Source organism: Acomys russatus, chromosome 1 (genome assembly GCF_903995435.1).
Source record: "Acomys russatus chromosome 1, mAcoRus1.1, whole genome shotgun sequence".
NCBI lineage: Eukaryota > Metazoa > Chordata > Mammalia > Rodentia > Muridae > Acomys > Acomys russatus.
The window spans coordinates 25,060,933-25,081,031 of record NC_067137.1 but is presented as its reverse complement, the minus strand read 5'-3'; the positions used below and the strand labels follow the sequence as shown (position 1 = coordinate 25,081,031).

The 20,099-nt window shown below is 44.9% G+C and overlaps 1 protein-coding gene across 1 annotated transcript in view; it reads right to left on the bottom strand.

The window, feature by feature from the left end:
• The window catches only part of Rab10 (RAB10, member RAS oncogene family), a 52,733-nt gene extending 42,928 nt beyond the window's left edge, over positions 1–9,805 (bottom strand). Inside the window, exon 1 of the mRNA XM_051143005.1 lies at positions 9,144–9,805. Coding sequence (XP_050998962.1) covers positions 9,144–9,270 — 127 coding nt within the window. The 5' untranslated portion in view covers positions 9,271–9,805. The remainder of the gene's footprint in view (positions 1–9,143) is intronic.
• Positions 9,806–20,099: the final 10,294 nt, after the last annotated feature.

The window sequence follows — 20,099 nt, the reverse complement described above, 5'->3', positions numbered from 1 at the left end:
ACACTTCTTTATACTTTTATCTTGAGGTAGAGTCCCACTAAACTGTCTAAACTTGTTATCTTCTGCTTCAACGTCCTGAATAGCTGGGATTACAGGCCTGCACCACTGGCTGAACAATTTAAACAATTATTTTTAAACTTTATTGTGTATTTGTGGTGCATGAGTGAAGTCAGAGAACAAACTGTGGCAATCACTTCTCTCCTTCCACAATGTGGGTTCCATAGATCAACTCGGGACATCCAGCTTGGCATCAAGTTCCCTACCTACCTACCTGAGGTGTGATCCCAGTGCTGGGTGGTAAAGGCAAAACAAGCAAGTTCAAGTCCATTCTAGCCTACCTAAGATCCTGTTAAGGAAGGAAGGAAAAGGGGAGAGAGAAAAGGAAGGAAAAGAAAAGGGAAGAACAAGACAGAAGTTACTGAAGTTGAAAATATAAGCTGGGATGCTGGAGAGATGGCTCAGAGGTCAAGAGCACTGCTTGTTCTTCCAAAGGTTATGAGTTCAATTCCCAGCAACCACATAATGGATCACAACCATCTATAATGAGACTCTCCTGCCCTCTTCTGGCATGCAGGCCAGAACACTGTATAGTTAATTGATTAATTATTTTAAAAATATAAGCTGGACATAAAAGGGCATGACTGTAATCCTAGCACTTGGGCAGTTTGAACAGGATTGGAAGACATCCTTGGGCTACACAGCCAGTTCAAGACCAGTCTGGGCTACAGAGAGAAAAAAAAAAAATCAAGTTAGCAAGAGACAGAAGGACATAGATTCAGATCTATTCAAGAGAAAGAAGTTTAAAAGAGAGCCTAGTACAGTAGTACAAGACTGTAATGTCAGTACTCTGGAGGCTGAGGTTTAAGGAAAGGGGGGCAGGAGGGACACACCTAAAAGATAAAGCTGAGGATATTTTCCAGGTGGTAGAACAAATCAACAGGATTGAAAGTAAAAACTACGACAATCCATGGAATCCAATATTCAGTTAAAAAGACAACAGAAAATAAAGGCAAGAAAAAATGCGATAAGATATCCAGTGAAAAACCTGAAAGACCCATGAACCCAGAAGAATGGATTTTAAAAGAAACAGGGCAGTGGTAACGCACGTTTTTAATCCCAGCACTCGGGAGGCGGAGGCAGAGGCAGGCGAATTGCTGTGAGTTCGAGGCCAGACTGGTCTACAAAGCGAGTCCAGGACAGCCAAGTCTACACAGAGAAACTCTGTCTCAAAAAACAAAACAAAAAAGAAACAGTGTTCACAAAGCAAGAACTCCACCACTAACAAAGCTGAAACCAAAGCACCATCCAAAGCTAGAAGAAAATAGAAAAGCATTTTCAACCTAGACTCCCATCACTCAAGTCAATCAAAGGGCAGATTTAAAGCATTGCCATGGAACTAGAGGCATGCCTCAATGGCAGAACCCTCGTGCAGCACGTACAAAGCTCTAGTTTTGATCCCTAGCAAACATGAGTTGTCTCAAAAACTTTCCTTTATACGCAGCCTTTCTGTAAGAAGCTATTAGAGGATAAGCTTCAAGGTAGAATGTTTAGCAAAAGCAAGAATGTCACACACAGGAAACCTAGGGAATTTCCAAGGCCATAGCTGTACCACCAGCCTGTTACAGAAGATGGGAGGGAAAAAGGTCTACCTTTTCTAGTCTAGGAAATCAACAGAAGCCAAAAACACTGTCTCTCTGATGGCTTGACTGTGAGGAAACCCATTGAAGATATAAGAAGGATATTAATCAAATGAAGAGAATTTTTAACTCAGAGGAAAGAAAAGGGAGAGGGCGGCAAGATGGCTCAGTGTGTAAACATGCTTGCTAGGCAAGCTTCACAACCCAAAAGTCAATCCCTGGAACACACCTAAAAGTCAAAGGAGAAAGTTGACTTTTTCACAAAGTTGACCTCTGGCCTCCATATGCATGCCATAACACAAACACACACACACCCCTCCGAAATAATAAACAAACAAACAAGTTTAAAAGAGAAAAACAAAGGCATAAAGATTTTAGGAACCAAAGCAAGTACAGTTCAGTAGCAAAATAATATTTTCTGGGCATAATAGCACAACTGTACACGTGCTGGAACTACACGTACAAAACTGAAAACTTGCACAAATTCAAGCCAGATAAAAATCCCAGCATGGTAGGAATAGCGGGGTGGGAGGATTGGGGTGAGTGGGCACTGAGGAGCTATTGGCTGCTGGGGAAGGAAACTCAGTTTTCTTCAGGGATGTTCCAGTAGAGGCCCTATACCCTACACCAACACAGATAGCATTAATTGAACTCAGCAGACTTAAAATACAGAGATCATAGAGGTTAAAAGGGAAAAGTTGGAAGGGGATGAGGAGGATCTGAAGTGAGAGAAATGGAGAATGGGTTTGATCCAAACACATTAAACACACATATGAATATTAAACATTTTAAAATAATACTAACAGAGCTTACAATGAAGGGACCTAGAAAGATATCTCAGCACTAGTTGCCTTTGATGAGGAACCAGATTCAATTCCCAACACCCACATGGTGAGTCACAACTACCTGTAACTTCAGTTCCAAGGGATCTGGTTTATGCAGGCACCAGGTACACATGTGGTACCCATATATACAGGCACTCACACATACACATGAAATAAATAATGTTTTAGTTAAAATTAATCTGAGTGTGGTAGAGCACACCTTTAAGCCCAGCATTCTGGAATTGGAAGCAGAGGCAGGCGGATCTCTGTGAGTTCAAGGCCATCCTGGTCTACTGATTGAGTCCAGGACAGTCAGAGCTATACAGAGAGACCCTGTCTTGAAAACAAAAACAAACAAAATCTGCCTAAGCATTGCTACTGATATGGAAGAAACAAATCAATAGTACCTTCTGTTATGAGTCTGATACACTGTATTTTTTCAATCCTCTAATGTTTTGTAACCTGGGAGCTGTTTCTGCATGGTATGAGAAACACAGGACTCCATCAAGAATAGCTTTTTTCACTAAAAACATTATCTTTTATTTCTAGAAAGGATAAACACCAGTTATGTATGCTTGCAACCCAAAGTATATGGCAACGTCTTCAAAGAAACATTTCCTCATTCTTAATTTCCCTTTAGGTTTTATTTTCATTGTGACAGATCTCACGCAGCCCCACCTGCTTCTGCCTCCCAAGTGTTGACCGCAGGAACACTGCCATGCCCTTTATGCTGCCCTGAGGACCAAAGCCAGGGGTTCTGAACCTTAGACGAGCACACTACCTACCAACAGAGCGCAGCCATTTCCAGCTACACTTCATTTGTTTCCTTTACTTTTCTTCTATTTTCAAATTCCCTTTCTTACCAATCCCAACCTAAGAAACTTCAAGTTCTTTTACTTAGTTTGGTTTTTGAGACAAGGTCTTGCCCTGTAGCCCTGGCTGGCCTCAAACTTGCTGTATAAACCAGCTGACCTCAAACTCCCAGCTTTTTTGTTTGTTTGTTTTGGTCTCCCTGGTACTGGGGTTACAGGTGTACAGGTCACAGTACTATAATCTGAAGACCCAGCAACATGCCAGAGCTCCAAACCCTCCAGATCTTCAACACTTGCTTTTGTTTCTGTGGGGAACTGTGAGAATAGCCATTTAGTCTCTCCTATATCCCATGTGTGTATTACCTGCTGAGGCCTGCTTTATTGGCATGTTAGCATACACTTTTAAACCCAACACTTGGGAGGCAGAGGCAGTGGCAGAGGCAGGCAGATCTCTGAGTTCCAGGCCAGCCTGGTCTACAAAGTCAGTCCAGGACAGCAAGGGCTATTACACAGAGAAACTCTGTCTCCCAGTACTCAGGAGGCAGAAGCAGACAAATCTCTTGAGTTTGAGGCCAGCCTGGTCTATAGAGAGAGTTCCAGGACAGCCACAACTACACAGAGAAACCTTGTCTCACACAAAAACAAACAAACAAAAAACCCAACAACAATAGGGGTTGGGCTGGTGAGATGGCTCAGTGTTTAGAGCAATGACTGCTCCTTCACAAGTCCTGAGTTCAATTTCCAGCAACCACATGGTGGCTCACAGCCATCTATAACATGATTTGATGCCCTCTTCTAGTGTGTAGGTGTACATACAGGCAGACCACTGTATACAAAATAATAAATAAATCTTTAAAAACTAGGAGCTGGAGAGATGGCTCAGTTAAAAATACTTGCTGCTAGCCGTGTGGTGGTGATGCACGCCTTTAATCCCAGAACTTGGGAAGGAGAGGCAGGCAGATCCCTGTGAGTTCGAGGCCAGCCTGGTCTACAAAGCAAGTCCAGGACAGCCAAGGCTACAAAGAGAAATCCTGTCTAGAAAAACAAAAACAAACAAACAAACAACAACAACAAAAAACTTGCTGCTCCCAGCACTCAGGAAACAAAGGCAGACTCTCTTCGAGTTTGAGTGAGACCAACCTAGCCTACAGAGTGAGTTCCAGGACAGCCAGGGCTACACAGAGAAACTCTGTCTCAAAAGAAGAAAAGAGGAGGAGGAGGAGGAGGAGGAGGAGGGAAGAGGAGGAAGGTGCTTCAAGGATAAGTTCATATAGCTATGCCATCACTGAGGTCAATTTGTACAACTAGAACCAGTAACTTTAATTCCTCTCCAAGCCATCACTGCATTTCTAAGGTTTTGACCTAAAATACTTGATGCACAAGCATAAGGACCTGAGTGCAGATTCCCAACATCCAAATAATAAGCCAAGCATGGCACAGGGAATCAATCCCAGCACTGGGAAAACTGAGACAGGAGGATCTCTGGGGCCTGCCTGCCAGTGATTGATTGGCAAGCTCAGGGTTAAATGAGAGAATCTATTTCAAAAAGTACAGTGGAAAGAGCAACAGAGGCCCACACCTGCTATCATTACACACACACACACACACACACACAAATTACTCAATTATCCAAACAGCTAATACTTATTATTAGGTAAAATCCAATCCCAATTTACTCCATAGTACCCAGAAAGCAAATGAAAAGTAAAGTGTTAAAGTGAATTAGCCCTGGTCCAGGGATAATGCCTTGTTCTTCACAAGAGGTTATCACTGTACTGCACTAGCTCTCCTCCTACCTGCGTTCATTATTCATCACTCACCTCTTTTAGGTGCTTAGCACTTTACAGGCAAAAAAACCATAGACCCTTGCCCCTGCGTCACTTATTATTATTACTGGTGGTGCACGCACGCCTTTAATCCCAGCATTTGGGAGGCAGAAGCAGGTGGATCTCTGTGAGTTGGAAGCCAGGCTGGTCTAGGAGAGTCAAGGCTACACAGAGAAACCCTGTCTCGGAAACCAAACAAACTCACTTCTGGTGTTGTTTGTGAATGGTCTTGCTATTTGAACCTTTGATCCTCCTGCCTCAGCCACTCAAGTTTTGAAATTAGAAGCATGAGCCACCACATCCAGCTGTGACTTTAGATTCACTTTGCAGTTGGGTTAAACCTAAAACATACCAGTGATTTATTTTTGCAACAGTATTCAATGGATCTGATTACAAAACTTAACATAATTTCTAAATAAATATGTAAGAATTGATGGTATACAAAAAAGCAAGAACAAGGGAGGCAAGCAGATCTCTGTAAATTTGAGGCCAGCCTAGTCAACAAAGAGAGTTCCAGGGCAGCCAGGGCTACACAGAGAAACCCTATCTCAGAAAGGAAAAAAAAAAGAAAAAGGGTGTGGGGGTGTGCGTGCGCACCAAGAACAGTAGTCCTAGTAAATACTGTAAGAGCCGTAAATCTATAAAAAGCCTTCCTTCAGAGTCAATGAGTAAGAATGATTCTGCCTGGAATATGAAGGGCTACCTTCATTGAGCCTGGTCCTTTAGAACACATGTAAAGCGACAAGTTCTTCATTAGTGCAAGGTTTGAGTGTATCTCAATGTTGGAATGCCCACCTGGAAGAGACAGGGATCTGGCCCACTGAAAATCCATAGTATTTTAAATATCCTAAAAGTGATAAATATTACAAGTATCTCTAATTATCTGTGTACCAATTGGCTACTTTTCTATTGTTTGGATATATACTGTCAATATAGGAGCCACTAGACTTATGTGGCAACCGAACACCTGAAATTTGTCTAACATAAATTGACATGGTCTGCCCATATACCTCCCACACCAGAGGAGAACATTGCAAAGTATCTGTTTGAAATTGGCTGCATAAAAGTGCATCTTTGAGCCGGGCATGGTGGTGCACGCCTTTAATCCCAGCACTTGGGAGGCAGAGGCAGGCGGATAGCTGTGAGTTCGAGGCCAGCCTAGACTACAAATGGAGTCCAGGACAGTCAGGTCTACACCGAGAAACCCTGTCTCGAAAAACAAAAAACAAAACAAAACAAAAAAAGTGCATCTTTGATGAGCTAAAGTATATTACTAAATATTTCTTACATGAGTAGCTCACATTTCTTTCAGATAGCACTCTTTTAAGGCACTAGAAGAATTCAAAATCTCTGCCCAGAGCTAATGCATGAATACGTTTGAGTTAGACTAAGAATTGCCAGAATTATATTCATTTTTTTCAGTTTGCTTTATTCAAATCTCATATAAAAACATCAAATATTTTTATATCAAAATGTGTAAATGTCAGAGGTTACAATGAAATTGTTTAGCAGAGCACCAACAAATATTCAAATGGCCATTACATACAGGATACAATCATTAAAGCAACATATTCTGTCATACACGAACGAGTAGCAGAAATGTTATGTATTCTGCACTAAACTGCACTGTGGCCAGGCTGTGGTGGCTCACGCTTTTAATCCCAGCACTTGGGAGGCAGAGGCAGGTGGATCCCTGTGAGTTCGAGGCCAGCCTGGTCTACAAAGCAAGTCCAGGACAACCAAGGCTACACTCAGAAAGCCTGTCTGGAAAAACCAAACCAAACCAAACAAACAAAACAAAACAAAACAAAACAAAAAACTGCACCATGCTCCACAAAGTACCTGGCACCACTACTAAATGCTTTGCTCTCACTGACCTAGAAATCCTCACAAGCACCATACACAGTAGATACTTTTACACTGTCTAATACTATTTTAAGACATTGTAGCCAAAGTTGCAGTTAGTAACCAGTGGAGGCAGGATTCCAACACAGCAGGCTACACTGAACCAACCCATTTTCCCAAGTCAAAGGACAACAAAGACTACAGATGGAGTCAGGACTGGAGATGTATGTAGCTCAACAGCTTGCCTACCGAGCAAGTACCAATCCAATGCCCAGTACCTGGGAGCCCAGCATCACCCTTCACTACCAAACTTTGCTTCCTACTTTCACCTCACCCTTCTCAAGGGCAGGTTTTTAAAAACTGACCACTCTGGGGTGTGGTGGCACCAGCACTGGGGAGGCAGAGGCAGGTGGATCTCTGAGTTCAAGGCCAGCCTGGTCTACAAAGTGAGTCCAGAACAGCCAAGGCTACATAGAGAAACCCTGTCTCGAAAAACCAAAACAAACAAACCTGACCACACATTAATTCTCTTTCAAAAAGACTGTCCCCCCCTTTGATCCAACTCATACTTGTCTTTCAAGCTTTGTTTGAAATTGTCAGTCCATGCAAAGCAGATTCCCCATAATTCAGACTAGTCCCCTCGCTGCCACTCCTCACTGTATTTTGATTCTCTTCATCAGAACAGTCAAGCAAGGGGTCTACTGTACCCACCATTTAGTCCCGAAGCTTTTAACAGTACCTAGCATTAGGTGTTCAATAAATATTTGCTGATTTAGCCACCTGACTCACCCAGTTACACCTCAAAGCAAACTTAGTGCTGTAAATGCTAATCCACAAAGCAGAGGGCAAGTTTAAGCTTCATGAAATTTTGATAATCCCTCCCACCAGTAAGGTACAAGAACCCATTTTAAATAAAAACTTCTCACTTTAATTTCAGTATAACTTGTTTTATAAGAATGAGTTTAAGGGCCCTGTCTCAAAAAACCAAAACCAAAACCAAAAAAAAAAAAAAAAAAAAAAAAAAGAGTTTAAGTTACTTATAAAATGTCATAAGGAAATCCAAGCCTATTTCAGTAATACTATAAATTGGTTAAAATCAGTTTTGATTTTCACAATTCTTAAGAACTACCACTACAGTTTCTTTTCTATTCAACTTCATCATCAAATTAGTTACATTTATCACAAGTTTTCCTGCGATGCCCTAATGCTAGAGCTGAGGTCCAAAAAACGATAGACGCAGGATACTTAAAAAAAAAAAAAAAAAAAATGGGGGCCGGGGGTAAGGGGTGTTTCACGTACAGTCACTTTGACAAAAGTAATGTTGGTGTCAGCGTCAAAACGACTTTCATGGAACCTTCCCTTTTCATTTCCGAAACAGGAAACCCAATTAAAAGGTCAACCCCCTCAGCTTTTACTTCCATACCGAGTAATTCCGAAATATGTGGTGAAAGTACATAAGAAGTCCTTAGGGCCATGGCTGACGAAACATTTTTCCTGTAAACTCTAACGTTAAGTAAAACACGAGAACGAGACTTGATTCCATCGGGTTGAAGACAGACACCGACCACCCCCTCAGACTACTGCTTCTGTTAAGGTCTTGAAAAAGCGCTGTGAGCCAACCATGCCAGATTCCCACCCCAAGCACGAAGAGCCTCCGATTGTTTGACACATCAATGGTTCAGTCAAGACAGCCAACTCACTTCCCTCCGCCCCTCTCATTTTCCTTAATGATTCTGCAACTCTCAAGTTTACTCCAAGTTACAGCCAGACGGAATATTTTTCTCTCTGACCTCCAATATAAATTCGGGCCTTTACCACATAGCCAGTATCGCTTCAATCCCAAACACTAAAATATGTCTATTACAAATATCACATCAAGTAACGTGAAGTTACTTGATTATGAAAAGGCCAGTCAAGTCACTTAAAGGAACAGGATTCTGGAACGCTGCTAAATGCTGCATATTTTGTGCCAGCAGGCAGCGAACAGAGAAGGAGACTTGAAAGCAAAAGACCGGATGGAAAGCATGGGAAGACCCCGCCCCAGTAAGCGCTATTCCGATTCCAACACTAACTTAGATCTGTCGCCTGGAATCGGAATCACTGGAACAAAGGCGTAAATTCCGGGAAGCAAAATGTCTGGAATAAAAGAAAACGGCTCGTGGCTACCAAGCCCCATCACTAACCTCCCACAGGTCTTACCTATGGTGGAAATAAAGGTGGTGTTGAAGGCATCATCCGAAAAACGAAAAAGGACGCAAGTCTTGCCCACTCCCGAGTCCCCGATCAGGAGCAGCTTGAAAAGCAGGTCGTACGTCTTCTTCGCCATTGGGAGGAGCGGCTCGGGCGCTCACCGCCGGTAACCCCAAGGGATCGGTGCTGCTCACTACGGCCAACTCCTCACCCGGGGCGTTCAGGGGCCGCAGCAGTGGGGAAGCGTGTGCGGGGGAGGAAAGCAGCTCTCGAGACGGAGCGGGAGACCTTCCGAACGGCCTCGTCGAGGAAGCCCCGACGGTGACGGCGCCCGTGCCTCCAAGGGGCGGCGCCCGCGGCTCCGCAGCCTCTCCCAGCCGCTCCGCCCGGTTCCGGGGAGTCGGTCGGGACAAAATGGCCTCCCCTCCCCCCTCAGCGCGGTTCAGCCGGGACGCTCCCACGGGCGGGCGAGCTCGCTCTACGTCGAGGGAGCGCGGCGAGCTTGAACACGGCCTCGGCCCGAAGCAGAAACTCCGCGCTAGGACGCGGGCGAGGGAAGCGAAGGAGGTCTCGCGAGCCGACGAGCCCTGCTACATAACCCCAGGAAACAGAGCCGCCCCGGCCAGAGCCACCTTTTTCCCGTGCCCTCTCACGCCGGCGTGCGCGCTGCCTGAGACGCACGCAAGGACGTACACCCGCCCTTCTCTCGCGCCCACGCCCCTGCGGCCCGCCTCTGCGCACGCGCGCGGGAGGGCATGCAGGGCACGCGGAGGCGGGACCAGAGAGGGCGAGACCGCGGGCGCGCTCCCTGCGGCCTCCTGATTGGGTGTGCGGCTTGACGAACACGCCTCCCCGGGGGAGGTGCGGCCCGGGAGCTGCGCGTGCGCACTACCTTCGTGTAGCCCCCGCCCTCTCCTTCGTTGCCTTTTCCGGGGCGCCCTGCTGACTGCTGGGATTCTCTGCTCTCAGTCTCCTGTTGTGGAGCTAAGGATGTTGGCTCGGCGACGGGCGTGGGTGGCCTATGTGAGTGAGTGTGAGTGTGAGTGTGAGTGTGTGTGTGTGTGTGTGTGTGTGTGTGTGTGTGTTTCCTAGATGCAAGAGAAAGGAGTGCCATTCAAGAACGTCCTTACTAAGGCCAGAGGTCTCCAGAAGGGCTCTGGTTTGTGGGCCCATCGTGATAGCTCGGTGTCCTTAAGAAGCTGGAGTTCCAGAGAGCCGGGATTCCAAATGGAAAAAGTCGCAGCGCTCCTGGGATCGGAATGATGTCATCGGCCTGGGGAACCCCGGGTCGGGGGAGAACCCCCCTGCGAATGGAAGCTTAGCTGCTCGGGGCCTAGGCAGCCCTTGGAATCCCCTAAGAACTCTCTACAGAGAGGGCGGGGCTGTCACTGTAGCCAAAGTTGTACCACGAAATCGATAATCCGAAAGCCCTCCCCATCCCAACCGATTTCTTCCTTCTTTGTAGCTTGGTTGTTTTGTTGCCAAGTCTGGCTACATACTCCATGCTGGGCTGCAGCTCTAATGGGCTCACCCCACCACACCCCTGCCATGTCTTTCCATTGGCCTTGCCCCTTCTTCCCTCTCTCCTTATCAGTCTCAATTATACTTGCCTTTTTTTTTTTTCCCCCTTTCTAACCTACCTGTCTCAGTATGCTCCAGGACATGCAGAACGTGATGGTAGAAAGGTTAAACCTGGTTAGCTGGTTCTACCTGGACATTTGAACTAATAAGGAGATATTTATATTTATATAAATAAAAATCTACATTTTAAATAAAAGTAAGAAGCAGCCGGGCGTGGTGGCACAGGCCTTTAATCCCAGCACTCCTCGGGAGGCAGAGGCAAGCGGTTCGCTATGAGTTCGAGGCCAGCCTGATCTACAAAGCGAGTCCAGGACAGCCAAGGCTAACACAGAGAAACCCTGTCTCAAAAAAACAAATAAAAATAAAAATAAAAGTAAGAAGCTACATTTTGGCGGACACCTTACCATCATTGAATTGTGCATTTCATGTGTAACTAAAATAAGCCTTTGACCGTGTTCTTTTGTGACCATCTCAGTTGGGAACATGTTTTTTAAACACTGGTCTACCTTCCAAACACCCATAAAGCTTGGGAGATATTGTGTTCTCTAGATCCTCCAGTTGATTCTCTGATTGGTCTTAGTTTTGTTTTGTTCTGTTTTTGTTTGTTTTTTGTTGTTTTGGGGTTTGTTGTTGGTTTTGGTGGTGGTGGTGGTGGTTTTGTTTTTTGGTTTGTTTGGTTTTTGTTTTTGTTTTTTGGTTTTTTGGTCTTTGGTTTTTTGAGACAGGGTTTCTCTGTGTAGCCTTGGCTGACCTAGACTTACTTTGTAGAACAGGCTGGCCTGTAACTCACAGTGATCCACCTGCCTCTGCCTCCCAAGTGCCGGTATTATAGGCGTGTGCCACCATGCGCCGCTGCTGATTGGTCTTAGTTTTATCACTAAACCATATCCTCGAAATCATTCCTCCTCCACTTGGGAATGTCATACTCTAGTGAAAGTCAACGAGTCTATGTAAAATGCCCGTAAACACTGGCTTTTCGGTTTTGTCATTAATTCAATCATAATCCTGACCACCCCAGGAAACTCTTCAGGGGTCTAGGGATGTAGCTCACTTTGTAGAGTGCCTGTCTGGCATTAATGAAGCCCCGGGTTCAGTTCTTGAATCCCAACACTTGGAAGGTGGGGAGCAGAGGATCAGAAGTGTAGAGTCATCTTTGCTTACAAAGCAAATTGGATGCCAGCTCGAGATATGTGAGAAAGACCCGGTCAGAGAGTGGAGAGACTGAGAGCTCACCTGACTTACACTCCAATATTGTAAAGCAGTCTGAAAGTCCTGGTCTGTAAATACCCAGGCAAGCCTCAATATTCTCCCGCTTGAGTCTACCATATTTGCAGGTGTATGCCGCCATACCCGCTTGAATGTTAACAGGTTTGTTTCTGTTTAAAGTAGAAAGCAATTGGAAAAGCAATGCCATCACATAAATTTGGGAAGTAATGGATTGCTAAAAAATAATTATTTTTTTAATATTCATTCTGTATTCCAGTTGTGTCCTAGATCTAAAGTCTGAGAGTTTATATTCTTTGGTTAGATTTATTAACAATTATTTTTAATCTTAAATCAGGATCATGAAGTATTAGCTCTTTGACATCATAATTTTGTTGGGTGTGGCCCGAATGTCTGTAATCTTAACACTCAGGAGGCTGAGGCACAAGGATCAGCAAAGCTAGCTATGGCAAATTCCGAGCTGGAGAGCCCGCCTCACTCACCCCATACTGCCTCATCCCCACAAAACTGAAAAAGGAATTGACTCTCCACCTGTTGGGAATTGAACCCTTGTACTTACTAGGCAGGCACTTTCACCACGTCTGAGCCTGATTTCTTTCTCTTTTATGTAAATTCTGCTCATTGGTCACTTTGTTCTTCATAAGAATGGCATCTTTGCTTGAAAGGTAAGTCAGCCTAACTGTGAGACCTACTTGTTCCAGTCTCTAGGACGTTGCCTGTTTACTGCTGCCCACTTCCTGTGTTCACACCCCCCCCCCCCCCCTGTCTTCTGCAGGGACTTCCCTGAGGAAGGTTTTCATTAGATTGACCTGGCTGCCCAGAGGCCATGGCTGTTCTTATCGCCATTGCCTGCCTCCCCACTGGCAGCAAACATTCAAGAGACTGCAGGCCCAGTGAACTACCCTAGCTCCTTCACGTCTCTAGAAAACAGGGAAAGTGTTCTCTCCCACAGCTACTATGTATCTTCCTGACTTCAAGGTTAGTTTACTGTACAATGTACCTCAAATCATTTGTATCCCTTAGTACTTGAGCTTATGTCTTCACCATAGCAACTTCTGCTGTAAGTAGCTTGTTTCCCTTCTAAATTCCTTTAGTGCTTCTCAGCATCAGTTCTGTTGTGGCGCTGGTGCTATAGTCTATAATACCAGCCCAGGGGAGATACAGTAGGCAGGAGGATCAATATAAGTTCAAAACCATTGATAGCATGACAGAGGCTGGCCAGGGCTGGGTAGTGAGACTCTGTTTCAAACAACAACAAAGAACCAATTCTGTTTTAAAATGTCTTAGTTTCACAATGGATAACTATTTATTTTAGAAGCTTCATTGTGGTTCCTGCCTGTAATACCAGAACTCAAGAGGTTAAAGGTGACAGATCTCTGCCAACTCTAGGTAAGCCAGGCTACATGGTGAGACCATGTCACAAAAGAGTCCCAACAAGTTTTATAAAGGAAAAACTATATACAATGATACAATGAGAGTTTCACGGGTTTTTTTTCCTTGAAATGCTGTTTTGTTTGCTTGATTGTTTGTTTTCAGTACAGGGTTTCTCTATGTAGCCTTGGTTGTCTTGGAACTCACTTTGTAGACTTACAAAGATCTTCCTACCTCTGCCTCTGGAGTGCTGAAACTAAAGGCGTGCACCACTATACCCTTCCTTAAATACTATTTTGGAGGAATTATATTTTTTTTATTTTTTTTTTTTTTTTCTTATTTTGGTTTTTCGAGACAGCGAGCATCTCTCTGTGTTAGCCTTGGCTGTCCTGGACTCGCTTTGTAGACCAGGCTGTCCTCGAACTCACAGCGATCCACTTGCCTCTGCCTCTCAAGTGCTGGGATTAAAGATGTGCACCACGCCCAGCTGGAGGAATTTTCAAAATTGAAATTTTTGGTGTGTGATGATGATTTTCAACTTTTTTATTTTGGGGAGTTTTTTGGTTTTGGTTTTGGGTTTTATTTTGATTTTTTTGTTTGTTTTGTTTGTTTGTTTGTTTGAGTGGGAGTGTTTGTGTAGCCTTGGCTTTCCTGGGCTTTGTATCCCAGGCTGGACACGAACTCACAGCATCCACCTGCCTCTGCCTCTGCCTCTCCCTCTCCCTCCCTGAGTGCTGGGATTAAAGGCATGCTTCATCACACCTGGCTGTTTTAAACTTTTTTTATACTAAAGTTTACTTTAAAAAAAGAAAAGAAAAGAGAACTTGCCCTACATATATGTAACAGATGTACAGTGTAGTTTTCTTTTCTTTGTTTTTGTTTTGGTTTGGGTTTTTTTTGTTTTGCTTTGTTTTGATTTTGGTTTTTTGAGACAGGGTTTTCTGTATATCCTTGACTGTCCTGGACTTGCTTTGTAGACCAAGCTGGCCTTGAAATCACAAAGATTCACCTGCCTCTTGAGTCCTGGGATTAAAGGCGTGCACCACCACCTCCTGGCTCTTTTTTTTTTTTTTTTTTAACTTATTTATTTGTTATTTACATAGTATTCTGCCCACATGTATGCCTCAATGCCAGATGAGGGCACCAGATCTCATTATAGATGGTTGTGAGCCACCATGTAGCTGAGCTGCTGGGAATTGAACTCAGGACCTTTGGAAGAACAGAGAGTGTTCTTAACCTCTGGGCCATCTCTCCAGCCCCTGTGCAGCTTAGTTTTCATGCGGGTCTCCTAACAACTGGAACAGGGACTATCTCTGACTCTGTTGCTGGCCTTTGGCAGGATCCTTTACCCTTAACAGGGCTGCCTTGTCTAGCTTCCATGGGAGAAGATGTGCCTAGCCCTACTGCAACTTGATATGCCAAGGCTGCCTGAAATCCATGGAAAGCCTCCCCTTTTCTGAGAAGAGTGGAATGGGGGATGGGAGAAGGAAGGGAAGAGAGGAGGGAGGGGAAGCTGCAATTGGGATGTAAATAAATAAATAAGTCTTTTTAAAAATAAAAATAATTTAAAAAGCAAATGAAAAATAACACCTCTGGGATAATTTTTTCATCTCTTAAAATATTAATTTTAGCTGGTCCTGGTAGCACATGCCTTAATCCCAGCACTCAGGAGGCAGAGGCAGGTGGATCGCTGTGAGTTCAAGACCAGCCTGGTTTACAAAGTGAGTCCAGGATAGCCAAGGCTACCCAGAGAAACCCTCTCAAAAAGCCAAAGAATATAGATATTTTTAAAGTGTGTGTGTGTGTGTGTGTGTGTGTACGCGCGCGCGCACGCACACATGTTTTAGGGCACACATGAAGAGCTTAATTCCACTGTAGGGATTATTTATTCTGTAGACAAGAACAGTGTTAGAGCTAATCAGGCAACTGTGAATCAGCAGAATGTAGCCAGACAATGTATCTTCCAGAACCAGCGTGCAGTGACTGGCTCCGTAATGAGGGAAGACTCAGTTAACCTCACCCAATCTATTCTGCTCATTTCCCAAAGGGCACTGTACTCACAAGATGGTTTCAAAGAATTAAGTAAGGTAGTGCTTGGAAATAGGCTTTGAATAGCCAGAAGAGTATGTTTTATTAAGGAGCTATGAGTTACACCATAAGGACCAGGAACAAAACATTACACATTAGAAAACATGAATTATGGAGCTGGAGCAATGCCACAGGCCTGTAGTCCCAGCACTCTGGGAGGCAGAGGCAGGCAGATCTCTGAGTTTGAGGCCAGCCTGATCTACAGAGCGAGTCCAGGACAGCCAAGGCTACACCTGTCTCGAAGAAAAAGAAAGAAGGGGCGGGGGGAAGGGAAGGGAAGGAAACATAAGTTATCCCCCATCGGTGATGGCCCATGCCTTTAATCCCAACACTGGAGAGGCAGAGGCCTCTGAGTTCAGACCAGCCTTGTCTACACAGAAAAACCATGTCTTGAAAAACAAGGAAGAAAGAAAGAGAAAGAAAGAAAAACAGAAACTATCAAATCAACAAGCCATCCTGGAGGGAAAAGCCACAGGACCTTGAAGTAAGAATAGAAACGTGGGCTGGAGGAGAGGAGGTGCAGAGATGGCTCAGTACTTAAGACACTTCCTGCTCTTGCAGAAGACCACGGTTGGCTCCCAGCACCCACATCAGGTGGTTCACAACCATCTGTAACTCCAGTTCCAGGGCATCTGATGTTCTCCAGCATCTATGGGCCTCTGCATGCCCATGGTGCACATAAACTTATCCAGGTCCATGCACATAACTTTAAAAAAAAATTTTTTTTTTGGTTTTTTTGATACAGAGTTTCTTGTGTAACCTTGGCTATCCTGGACTTTATAGACCAGGCTGGCCTTAAACTCACAATGATCGCGCTCCTCTGCCTCCCTTGAGTGATGGTGTGTGCCATCATGTGAGACATATATATATATATATATATATATATATATATATATATATATATATATATATATATTTTTTTTTTTTTTTTTTTTTTTTTTTTTCCTTCCCTCTGAGAGACAGGATTTCTCTGTGTATCCTTGGCTGTCCTGGACTCAGTCTGTAGACCAGGAGGGGCTCTAACTCAGAGATCCACCTGCCTCTGCCTCCCAAGTGCTGAAATTAAAGACATGCACTACCATGCCCAGCTAAATAAATATATTTTTTAAAGAGAATAGAAATGATCAGAAAAGGACGAAATGAAAGTTAGGACAGGGAGAATAGAAAATCTTAAACTGACCTGATTGGAAAGATTTAATAATATTAAAAGGATTGACGAGACTAATGGAAAGAAAGTCAGCGGCTAAAGGCAGCAACCTCCAAACCCCCAATTAAAATACCCACACCACAGACATCACCCAGCTTATGTTAGGGCCTTGGGCCAGGCAGATGGCTCAGTGAGTGACAGCACTTGATGCACACGCCTGATGACCTGAGTTTAGCCTTCAGAACCCGTAAAGGTGGAGGAAGAGAGCTGAGTCAACAGAGTTGTCTTCTGACTTCCACATGTGTGTCACACGTGTGATACACACTCATGCGCATGCATGCACATACACACAGACACACATACGTAGCATGGTCCTGAGTCTTCTAGATCTAGGTTTCTAGTTTTGGCTCATTTTGTTGAAGGGAGACCTTGAGTAAGCTGCCCAAAGCCCTCTACTGCCTTTTCTCCATCTGTCAATGAAACAGTCGCGGGACTCTGTGAGGGTTAAGTGAGATGCAGTGGGTGTTTTATACTGAGGAGTGCAGCCCATGCCACAGGAATGTTAGGCAAGAAGTCTACCACTGAACTCTGTCCCAGCCCTTAAAACATTGTTCCACGTTAACATCACTTAGAAGAATGTAACCTAGAAGGACGTGGCTGCTTGGGGCTTTGTTACTGTGGTCATCGTTGTCACTGCTTTTTTTGATTCACAGTCTCATGCATCTCAAAGTGATCTCAACTCACTACGTAGCCGAGGCTAACCTAGACCTCCTGACCCTCCTACCTCCACCTCCTGAGCACAGGGCTAACACACACACATTATGCCCAGCCAGCTAATTAGTAAAATAGTCATTGAGCTGGCAAGACAGCACATCAGGTAAAGGCACTTGCTACCGAGTCTGATGACCTAAGTTAGATCTCCAGGAACTAACTCCTGAAAGTTTTCCTCTGACTAAACACACACACACACACACACACACACACACACACACACACACACACACAATTTAAAATATTTTTAAAGTAGTAACTGCTCTACGTCTCTCATTTAGACAAGGGAAAACACCAAGATACTTCAAACATGAACTACAACACATAGTGAATGTCCCGATGAAGCAATGCAACAGAGCTCTATGGCACACTTCCTGGGTTCCAGAGAGCCTGGCACGTTTATGGTGATATAAATTTCTTTTATGCCTACCCACTGCAAAACTTAAAAGTACGACAGATTTATTCGATCACAAAAGCCCACACAGCACGGACCTGTCTGTTCCTGAAGCTTGGAGCTCAGGGGTCAGTGAACAGTGAACAGTGAACAGCTGTCGGCTCTTACCCTGTCTGCTCCCAGCCCTTTGGAATAAGCAGTGGGTTATTTGCAGCCGCCCCACCCCTTTCCTGGAGCCAGGGACAGAGGAGAAGGACAGAATACCAACAGTCCCTGCGCTACGTGCCAATAGGGTCCATAGCTGCCAAGACAGTATCTGAAAGCAGCCATCACAATTGTCCTAACCGAGCCAGAAGAATCAAAGCTCGTTCTTCGCCGTGTTGTGCACTTGGGGTTCCGCTTCCTTCTGCCGGTCTCTGGGCTCTGCTGTCCACAGGGAACATTTGCCCATTGTCCTCCACCCCCCCCCCTTTGGTTTTTTTGTTTTGTTTTGGTTTGGTTTTGGTTTTTTTTACGAGACAGGGTTTCTCTGTGTAGCCTTGACTGTCCTGGACTCACTTTGTAGACCAGGCTGGCCTCAGAAACTCACAGCGATTTGCCTGCCTCTGCCTCCCAAGTGCTGGGATTAAAGGCACGCGCCACCACCGCCCCCCCCCCCCCCCCCCCCCCCGCTTGCGCATTGTTCTTAATTGCCAAAGAGGGATAGTGTCTCCTAGTCACCAGTGCCATTTTCCCACCTTCATCCATAGTGTGTTGGGAGGAGCTGTGCCACAGAACACATGCAGAAGTCAGATGACAACTTTGTAAAGTCAGCTGTCTCCTTTCAGTTTTACGTGGGTTCTGGGAGCTGAACATGAAGCCTACACTGTGACTAATCAGCTGAGCCATCTTGCTGGCTCTCTTGGCCCGTTTCTGCCCCGTCCCCAGTTCCTGAGTCAAGTTCTCTGGCTTTTCAGTCAATCTAAGACCTTCCCAGTAGCCTTTCAATCGATGTATATGAACTGCTTCCAAATGCCAAAGTCCTTTTGTGTTACAGTGAAGACTCCTGATGGCTGACTCGTTTCTAACAGAACTTCCGGTGGCATTTACTTTGTCTTAACGTTCTTTTTTCCCACTGTTTGCTGACCTTGCCATTTGGACCCGCTACACCCCCACTAGAGCTCTGTTGCTATCTACCAGACTCTCCCCCAGGGCCAGTGTAGCTTCCGTCCTCCTCCCTGCAGCTCACTGCCTTCCTCCAACCCCAATCTGGGCTCAGCCTATCCTGGCTGGCATCTCAGCATAGCACCAGCAGGGGAGAGTCTCTTCAGGGTCACTGTAGGGCAAGGGGCACAGAGAGGCAGGAGGGAAGTAGAACTTCTTATTTTTGCACTGTGATAATGCAAGCTTATTTACATAGTTCCTGCACTGTGCCGGGCGTTGCGCAGGCGTGACTCACAGTAACGCTCTGGGGTAGGGCTAGAGAGATGGCTTGTGGGTTAAAAGTACTGGTTACTCTTGGAGAGGACCTGGGTTCAGTTTCCAGCACTTACGACAGACAGCTCACAACCATCTGTGACTCTAGTGACAGGGTCCATTGCCTTGTTCTGGCCTTCTGGGAAGTGTAAATTTTGTTTTGTTTCCCAGACAGGGTTTCTTTTTGTAGCTGTTCTGGACTCTGTAGACCAGGCTGGCCTCGAACTCACAGAGATCAGCCTGCCTCTGTTTCCCGTGTGCTGAGATTACAGGAGTATACCACCACACCCAGCCTGAAGTGTAAATATTTTTTTAAATACTTCAAGATGGAGATAATAATTTTTCCATTTTTAGATGAGGAAACAAGGGTTTAAAGAACTTAAGAAGGCCTGGGACCTCCCAAAAAGTTGTTGGCTAGGGGGAGTTGGGGGATATGCCTCAGCAGGCAGGAGAGCATCTCAAGACTGAGGGCCTGAGTTCAGTCCCTAGTGCTTAAGGGAGAAGGAGGGGAACCAACTCTCCAAAGCGTTCTCTGTTCTCCACATGCCCGATGTATCAAACATGGATGATGTGTTGTCCTCGTGTTCATATGGACTAATGGTTGTGTATACATACAATAGACACACAATAATAACTTAAAATATTTGTTTAAATGGTACATGGGTAGAAGGAGGGAAAACAGAGTAAAGATGAAGCAAGATTAGCCATGGGCTGGTATGGTAATCTTTCCAGACACGTAATGGGCACATAAAAGATCATTATGCTAAATGAAAATTTTTGCCTATATTTGAACTTTTCCATAATTAAAAATGTTTTAAGGCCAGGCATGGTGGCATATGCCTTTAATCCCAGCACTTGGGAGACAGAGGCAGGATGATCTCTGTGAGTTCAAGCCCAGCCTGTTCTATGGAGCAAGTTCCAGGACAGCCAGAAC